General features: G+C 48.4%; 2 protein-coding genes across 2 annotated transcripts in view; both read left to right on the top strand.

Moving 5' to 3' along the window:
* Positions 1-6,903, top strand: part of PIGQ (phosphatidylinositol glycan anchor biosynthesis, class Q) — a 32,124-nt gene extending 25,221 nt beyond the window's left edge. Inside the window, exon 11 of the mRNA XM_009327302.1 lies at positions 2,896-6,903. Within this exon, the coding sequence (XP_009325577.1) occupies positions 2,896-3,048 (153 nt within the window). The 3' untranslated portion in view covers positions 3,049-6,903. The remainder of the gene's footprint in view (positions 1-2,895) is intronic.
* Positions 4,421-8,911, top strand: part of RAB40C (RAB40C, member RAS oncogene family) — a 48,221-nt gene continuing 43,730 nt past the window's right edge. The window contains exons 1-2 of the mRNA XM_009327291.1: positions 4,421-4,474; positions 8,492-8,654. Of these exons, the coding sequence (XP_009325566.1) occupies positions 4,421-4,474; positions 8,492-8,654 (217 nt within the window). The remainder of the gene's footprint in view (positions 4,475-8,491; positions 8,655-8,911) is intronic.

Below are 8,911 nucleotides of genomic sequence, written 5' to 3'. Positions count from 1 at the left end.
TTTCTGATAGGTCTTTTGAGAGGACAATCTAAAAAGCCTATTTTTAAGTGACATGCTAAAATTCTTATTTATGGTACATGATGATGTTCCTTTCTAGAAATTTCACAGTGGCTTTGTCCCCTCCCCATGTGGTAGCCCTCCGGAGCCGTGCTTGATGGAAGTAAGGCTGTGTGCATGTAACTATGCCCAAAACAATTTAAGCTATAGGTGACTGATACATTCACAGCTATCCTTTGGGGTGCTGGTAATGGATTAGAAATCAATAATGCTGGTTTTGAGCATTCACACTCAGCTTGCAGTTCAGCCGAGTGATTATTTTTTATTTTGAAGATAGTGTCACTGGAATGCAAAGACCAGGCACAGGCAGGCGGAGGGTGGGGGATGATATTTCCATTCCAAATGCTACTTAATTTTCTCCAGGAAGTCTTAGATAGTTCAGTATTTTCATTAGTGTTTAAAATAATTTATTACGGTGTACGAGAAGAAATATTTCTGACAGTGTGGCTCAGCTGAACTGATAGCCCAGTGAGAAGACACGGTGAGTTCGATTCATCTGTATACCTTCTGCTAGAAGTGTCATCTTCCACAGCAATTGCTTTGAAAAGGGTTAAGCAAAAGAGGAAGGGAAAAGGGAACAGCTCAATTATGAAACAAAGGATGTATATTATATCAGGGTATATTATAGCTTTGGACTACAGAAATTGCATAAAAGGAACTCATATTGCCACTTCCCTAATAAACAGTTGCTTTTGTTTTGCTTGTTTCCATTTGTAGTAGGAGAGGCAGACGCATATATTGCACTGGGCATAAAACCATCTCTTGTTATTTCTCAGTAAGCAAGCGTTACCGCTCGGTATCACCACGCTGCCTAGGGATGATTTTCAGCGAGAAATGTTGTGTCCAGACCTTCCAGCCCACGTAGCTAATAGTCAAAGGAACATACACTGTGTATCTCCCTTGTGTAGCAGCAGTTCCTATCCTCCCCCAGCATGTTTTCACTTAAAACATACTGGTTTGCCTACAGCTGAGGAAATAGGCAGAAATAGTTACTCAAGTTTTACTGTGGTTTGTTTTGGGGGCAGGTTTCTTTGGTCTTTTTTTTTTTATTATTTTTTCTTTTTTTTTTTAGCTCGCTGTCTATGACCGCAATGCGGTGAGGTTGGCCGTAGTTATGCAGAATGCCCCATAAATGCTGTGGTCGAGCCTTGGCCTTTAGGCTGTAGAATGGGTTTGAAGTATGAGCCGGGTGAGTTTGGGTTAGACATACCTCACGAGCGCCTCTCTTCCGTTCCTGGTACAAACGTTCGTTTTGATCGCATTCAGAACTAGCTTCCTGTGGATCTGTTTGGGACCCATTCAATGTCTGCTAATGAGTCAGTGTCCCGCAGCCGGACCGCGCTGGGTCCGGCTGTTCTTTGCCTTCCCTCGGCCTGCGCGAGCTGCTGCCCTGGCCTTTTTCCTAAACTTCATAGGGATGCTTCTGTGTACAGGCATTTTCTCCTTCTGCTTCAGCAATGTTGTATTTTGCAACTATTTGACGAAGGTCTCCAGGGTTAATTCTAATGAACTCTTTGCTTAATCACCCTTTCCCAGAGCTCCATCTTTGTAGACACTCTGAGTTCATCCTCCCCCTCTCCATGGCCACCAGACAGCTGAAGCAAACTGGTGGTACAGGCAAAGCCCCAGAAAACTGGTTGCTCTTCAGTGGACGAAAGAAATACTCAGCTTTTGACAAAGTAGTGACTGTCTGTGTGGTTTTTGCTGTCTCTTTCCTTTTTGTGGCTGGATTTTCTACTGTGAATTATAGTCTCCTTTCACGCAGCTGCTTGGCTGGACCCTTTCACTAGAGGAGGATGTCCTTCCATTTCTCCCCACTGTCCAAGCTTCCTCTAGCTCTGTAAGTCTCCTCACCTTGGCATCTCTCATGGTCTGTTTTCTGAGATCCACCATTTCTGTGTAATCTGTTTACTCTTTTGGAGACAACCTATTGCTGTGCATCCTTCTCATGCATCAGATCTTGGCCAGACTGGATCAATCCTCTGGACTTCACCTATCTCTCTACCCTGAAATGCTTCACTGGAATGAGATTTTCCAAGGTCTAATGTGCTTCTGTCGCCCCTTGTCCAGCTAACGTGTCTGTCTGCCTCCCCCACCTTCCAAAAGACCAATACAGCAACTTTGTGACCACCATCAGAGGCCACGAGCTTTCATAGGCAGAGACTCCAGACGTGGTCATTCTTGGGAGGGTGACTGAAATCAAACTGAAAAAGATGAACTCAGCCAAGGAGACTTAATTTAAAATGGTAACGAGCAGCCCTGGCATTGTGGCATTGTGTGGTATGCATCCTGTTCTGCTAGGACTCGATTCCACTGGGTGGATATCAGGTGATATCAGGTTTAGCTTAAAGCATAGCTGTGGGCTGAGAGCTTAGCACATTAAAGCAGCAGGCCCGTAAAAGATATGTGCCAGTTAAGCCATTATAGAGGAGTTCCCAAGAGTCGTCGTGCACCCTCAACAGAGTACTGCTGTCTGCGGTGGGAGGCCCCCGTCTCTCCAGCCACTGCAACCTCCTGACACAACGAGGCGACAGTTCCACACCCTTGTGTAATGAGCATCGCTCTCAAATCCTGCAGGTGTTTGCGTCTGCTGCTCTGCTTGAAAATGATTCTAATAATACTCCTTGCCAAGCTCAATTTGTTAATGTTTTGGGATGTTGTAGAAGGCTAAACAGCTTTAGCTAGCCAGAGAGGGATTTTGATGCTTTGTGAGTAGCAGTATTGATGTTTTAACAGAGGCCAGTGCCATGCAAAAGTTGCGCTTGCCCTCCTCAGCTGCCTGTGTTTCTTACTACAACACATTTTCATTGCTGCTATCCCTCTTTCTTCTCCTCATAGATCAACCCGCTGTCATATGGCAGCGTGGTACAGACATACAGGCTGCCGACCTACAGCTGTTACCCTAAGGATTCCTGGACATCTCTCTGCAAGAAATTGTTCCTTGGAGAGCTAATCTACCCTTGGAAACACAAAGGAGAGAAGCAGGACTAAAGACAGCAAAAGAGCTTGAAAGACTTGGTCAGAAAAACACATTGAATCCTAATGCTTTTGGACCAAAGGCATCTCAGAGCCAGCAACTGCTGGATCCCTTTAATTAGATCTTGGTAACATGGGAGGGGCTGAATTTTTAAAGGCAAGTATTTTTAAACATTATTTTTCAACTTTCCTCTTCCCCTACACTGTGCTTGTGTAATATGCTAATGATTATTTTTGAAGCAAAAGGTTAAACGCATCAGTGCCTCATGGAACCAGCATTTAGTGTCATCAAGGAGGTACCTCCCGAATGGTTTGATGTTGTATATATCCTTCCATGTAAGCTCACAGGGCCGTATTAAAACAGTCCTTCGGGTGGTTCAGAGCCACAATGCTGAAGTGCATTCTGCCAAAGGGTATTTTGGACCTTTTATGCTTCAGCCTTCAAGCCAGCTGATCAAAACCAAGATGAAGGATCAGCTTGTAGAGTCATACACTGAAAACTGTACAGTGGGGTTGTCTGGGTTCATAGGACATTTATTCTCTTTCTTTTGGGTGGGCTTGGATTCACCCCCACTGCAGCACCGGAGGGGGTGTTAAGCATAGAAGCAGCGGGGCTGGAGGCCCAGAAACACAGACTGCTGTACGTTTGTGCCTATATGGTCTCATCTACATTTTTTCAAAAGCAAATCGTGTTTTGGGGGGAGCTGAGCCCTGAGCTGACACCAGAACTGAAGTGCAGAGCGCGCAGCCTCAGTCCCCAGACTGCTGAGGTTTACATGGCAGCGAGCCATGGTAGCTGAGAGCTCTGGGCTCTGCCAAGGCTCAGGGCTTCTTCGCTTAGTTGCAGCGTAAGGCAAACGCAGCTTTGCCGAGTCCAGCTCCGGCTGGTGTGTCTGCCGGAGGGCTGCAGCAGCCCGGCTTGTTACGCAGCTCGTCCAGCGCAGGGAAGCGTGTGCTGCGCTCCCTTACAGGGTCAGTACATCCCCCTGTTCTCTCAGGGCCCAGGTGAGAGCCTCGTCATGTGGTGCCTCATCATCTTTTTGCACTTTCTGATAAGCAAGGAGCTTTTAAAGTTATCTCAGATACGAGGCATTTAAAGCCGCTTCTTTCCCTGAAAATGTAGACATGTTTCTTTTAGGAGAGTTGTCCTGCTTTGGATACTACCTCCACAGTGCAGCAGCGCTCAGCTTTTCGGTGTCCCGGTCTGAATGTGTGCCCATATTGATGCGAGTCTTCTATTCCTTCTCTTGGGGAGAGTCCCTCTGTGCACAAGAGTGTGGTGTCCCGCTGGGTACTTTGTTGTTGTGTAGACATTTACATGCAATCGTTACCCAAAAATACGCTTTCTCCAGGTCTGCTAGCTCCTCTTGCCCCAGCTGAAACAAGGATGTGCTATCACTGTACCCTGCTGCACGCCCGAAGCGACTGCGTTAACTGGCAGGTGAGGGGTGTGCTGGATCATGCCCCCTTTTCCTCTGTCTATTCAAGGAACCAAGGATGGAGGGGGAAGAGGAGGATGTTTTGTGGCTGCAGTGCTCAGCCCTTCTCTGGAAGGCTGCCTGCGTATTCCGGTAGGAGTAGGTGGAGGCGAGGCAAGGAGCCACGGCAAGGTGCCCTGGGCTTTAGTAGCCTTCAGTCAGCTCCTCCACTGGCAGGGTAAGAGTTTCCTACACCAGCCCCATGTCTCACCCATGTATTTGAAGCTGTCACAGAAGAGAAGGGGTTACGGCCCCAGGAATGTAGGCTGCTTTAAGACGTCCCTGGCCAGATATATTTGGTTTGTCTGTAGCTGCTAAAGCCTCTTGTGGTGCAGCCACTGCCTCTTCAGTCATAGCTTGATCAGGAGAAAATGAAGCTCTGTAGGCAGGTGCTTGGTCCAGACATTCCTTAGCAGGCAAACACAGGAGCTGCCAAGGTCTTAGGGTTTTCTTAAGGACATCGTGAAGGGAGGCAGTATTACATGGGCACTGCTACCCAAAGAGGATGTCCTGTTACCTTGACCCAGGGAAGAAGGGCGCATCATTGAAGAAAGCCAGCGTGGCAAAAGGCCCCCCCCACCGTCTGCCACCGCAGGCTCTGGGTGGGACATCACTGGCTGCAGAAACTGGAGAGATCTTTGTTCTTCTTTAATGGTCAGTGCTTAAAACATATGCATTCTTCTCTCGGAATATCGATGCCCAAGTATTTCTCTCTACTCCAGGTGTGAATAACTCCAGGTTGTGATCCATTTAGTGGATGAATGGTCTGAATAATGTTTCTCGCTTCAGCTTAAGTCAGAGTCATGGACACCCATCCTTACCTGGCACTCAGCGGAGCAGATTTACGCTTTACCTCCCTCTCATGTTTCCACTTGAGCTACTAAATGATATTCCCCCTGCTTCCTCCCATGCCTGCATAGTTAGGTTTACTAACTGTTGCGAGAAACTTTATTATTTTTGGTCTTGTGAAAATAATGTTCCTAATATCCTGGCTTTCAAAATCTCTCTGTGAGACCAGACAGCTCACAACGGTCCTAATCGTGGCTGTCCTTTGGGACCAAGTGACCTGAAAGCCCCAGAGACAGCACAGAGCCATGAAAACCAGCAAATGTGACTTTCCTATTGGGAACCTGCCAAACATATTAGATGTTCCAGTGTTGGGTCTGTTTACTAAAGGTTGATACTGACTCCGGGGATGGTGAAATATCGAACGGAGAAAAAGCTCCTCCTCAAACCCTGAATCTTCTGCGACACAGAGGACCTTGAGTAGCCCAGCTGGGAAATGACAGCCCCTCGTGGGTGCAGTTCTCCTGCGTCAGGCAGAACTGGTGCCTGAGCTGTCTTACTGTTTCTCGTCCTCGGTGTTCTCCTTGCCCATGATGGTATCTGAGCCTATGAGTTTCTTCTGCTGGATATTTGCCATGTCTCTCCTCTTCCCTTCCAGTCACTGCTGTGAAATAGTCTTCCCCCACCCTTTTCCGATTCTGCGCAGAGACATTACAACAACTTAGCAGACATCCTGCTCAGGAACATTTGACCTTATGTCATCTCTCTAATTAGAAGTTGGGATCAGCATCATCTTCCACAGCAGCACGGACTGGCCTAGCACTGACATTTCCTCAGGGAAGAGACTGCTGGTGAGGTTATGGCTCTAATTTATCCTCAGATCCATATTATCCGCATCAGTCCTTGGATGAGAAGTAGTTAAAGATTTCAGATCTTCTCTGATCCCTACCACACACCCCTTACAGCAGGCAACAAGCAGTCTTTGCCAACCATCATTCAAAGACTGTAATCTTGCAGACTCTTTTTAATCCTGCATTTCCTCCTTATTTCTTCCACTTTGTGGTTCCCAGGGCTGGCACAACGCTCGCTATGCCTCTGCATAGGCATGGTTTTTGTGAAGGAAAACGTGATTCACTGCATGCAAAACTCCATCCTAGATAGAAATTCTGTCTTTGAGAAATACTTTCCTTTCCTAACCAGAATAGCATGTGACGATGCTGAAAGGAAATCTCAGTAATTACACTGCACTGAAGGCTGGTTATGGTTTTGGGAGTTTTCCCTGGTCCTGCAGCTGGACTGTGCCTTGTTCTGCTGGCACATGTGAATATACCATCAGGCCCACAGAAAGAGCGTTGCACGTATGTATAATCCATACGTTGACTTACACTCTCAGGAGGGTAAGGCAGGAAAATCTCCTGCTTTGTCATCGTGCAGATAATGAGTTGCTTTCCTTCTGCCCTGTGCTGCCTGATCCTGCTGCCACACCACCATCTGCTTGCTTAACTCAAGCCCTTACTCTTTGTGCTTAGACCTGCTGATTACACCATCACAGAGTCACAAACTGGTGGAGGTTGGAAGGGGCCTCTTAAGATCACCTGGTCCAACCCCCCTGCTCAAGCAGGGCCACCCAAAGCCGGTTGCCCAGGACCGTGTCCAGATGGCTTTTGAACATCTCCAAGGATGGAGACTCCGCCACCTCCCTGAACAACCTGTGCCAGTGCTCGGTCACCCTCACAGTAAAAAAGTGTTTCCTGATCTTCAGACAGAATTTGATGTGTTTCAATTCATGCCCACTGCCTCTGGTCCTGTCGTTGTCTTATGCGGAGCTAGGGGACGCGATAACTCAAATCTCTTCAGCGAATTTGAAGATTTGCGGTCCCATGTTGTCTCTGTTCCTGAGCAGTTGTGTTCAGGGACTATTCAGCAGTCCCTTCGCCTTTTGGGGGGTATCTAAGCCCTCTGCAGTTAGAGAGGGTAGCCTGCTCATTGAGCCAGTTACCTGACCTGCTCTTTGTCAGCTTTTCTGAACCTGGTAGCAGAGAGAGTGCTTGCTCTCCAGCCAAACTCGCTGCCTGCGTGAGGCATAGAGTGGAAACTCTGGGAAATGTGGAGCAGAAACCCCTGAGCTGGCAGCATGCAGGTCTGCTTGGATCGGGGAGCCGCCTTTGTGCGGTGCTCTCAGGCTCTGCATGGGTAGTCGGCGCGCCGTGAATACAGATGGGATGTGTCTGGATCTCAGCTGGTCCATCCACATGACGTGAGGCCACAGGGCTTACCAGCTAGTTCAGGAGCTTTTGGGTTGTATTCCACCGTGCAGGATAAACGTGTTCAGAGCAATCCAAACCTTATGTGGGCAGCTGATCTGCCTTCCCGGATGAGAAGAGCGTGCCCATCGCCTTTGCATCTGGCTCACCATTTTGCATTGGGAGCGGAACGTCTGCTTCCACGAGTCTGTCCCCTCTGACTCTCAGCTGGCAGCCTCACCTCCAGTCCTTATCCACATCTGGGCCTGGACCTCAAACCAAGAATGCTCCAGTTCCCCATTTATCGTCTCAGCAAGCCGAATATGAGGAGGGTACATGCGATTATGAATGCTGCAGGTGACAGAACGTAAACCCTTCGTTTCCAGATGGGTGATGAGGCTCAGGAGCAGGTGGAGGTGCTGGGTGGCTGCTTGTCCGGAGACGCACCAGAGCCAGGGCCCTGCTCTGCACTCACTGCCGGTGGAGGGGGCTGCATGCACGTCTCCCGTCCATAGTATTATTTAAGCACCTGGCATTGGGGAAATTCGTGAGAACTCTGCTACTATGGTAGTCAATCCTCCTACTGATAATGTTTTCAGTTTTTAAATGAAGTATTATTAAAAAAGTGCTGACACATTCGCAGTTCAACTAGCTGTGTGTGTGTGTGTGTGTGTGTTTGCGTGTGCACATAAAAGATGATGAGGAAATTTGATATGCTGATTAAAAAGCGCCGGTCCGTTTTCTCTTTGCATTCACATAAGCTACCAAGTGTTAAGCAGGAGCAAAGTGCTCACACAGTAGCGACACGCTGTTTTAAAATGTCACCGTTAACACCATTTGAAGGTGACTTCCTTCCCACCACAGCCCTGATTTAAAACGCAGCAGTCCGGCTTACCAGTCCAGGGAACAACCCCTGGCTTCGTAAACGGACTTGCTTCGTGTGCATCGCAGTACCGTTTCTGCAGACGGACGTGCCTGGCAGAGCCGTGGCGATGCGAGCGGGGCTTGTGTCGGCAGGTCCCTGCCCAGTCGGGGCCAGCGAGGCGCTGCGTGTACCGGTTGCAGGTGCCTGTGTTTGAGAGCTTAGGGATGGAGATCTTTGTTCTGCTGACAGGTGTGGACTTTTTGGTTAATTAAACCTTTTAATCAGAACTTAAATGGACTTTGATTACACTAGAATAAAGGTGTTGGGAGAAAAATCGAGCTCTTGCCTCTTGTTTAACTTGCCGCTGAGCACCTGTGTGTGGCTGCCTGCAGCAGCGTCTGCCACCGCCACGGGGACTGGGCAGGGAGGCTGCTGGAGGCTCGGCTTGGCCGAGCGGGCTGCTCGTCCCAGTCCTGAGGCCCGGCTCAGCGGCTACTTGATCTCTG

This window comes from Pygoscelis adeliae, unplaced genomic scaffold, assembly GCF_000699105.1.
Source record: "Pygoscelis adeliae isolate BGI_AS28 unplaced genomic scaffold, ASM69910v1 Scaffold461, whole genome shotgun sequence".
NCBI lineage: Eukaryota > Metazoa > Chordata > Aves > Sphenisciformes > Spheniscidae > Pygoscelis > Pygoscelis adeliae.
This window is presented reverse-complemented; position numbering and strand designations above follow the sequence as displayed.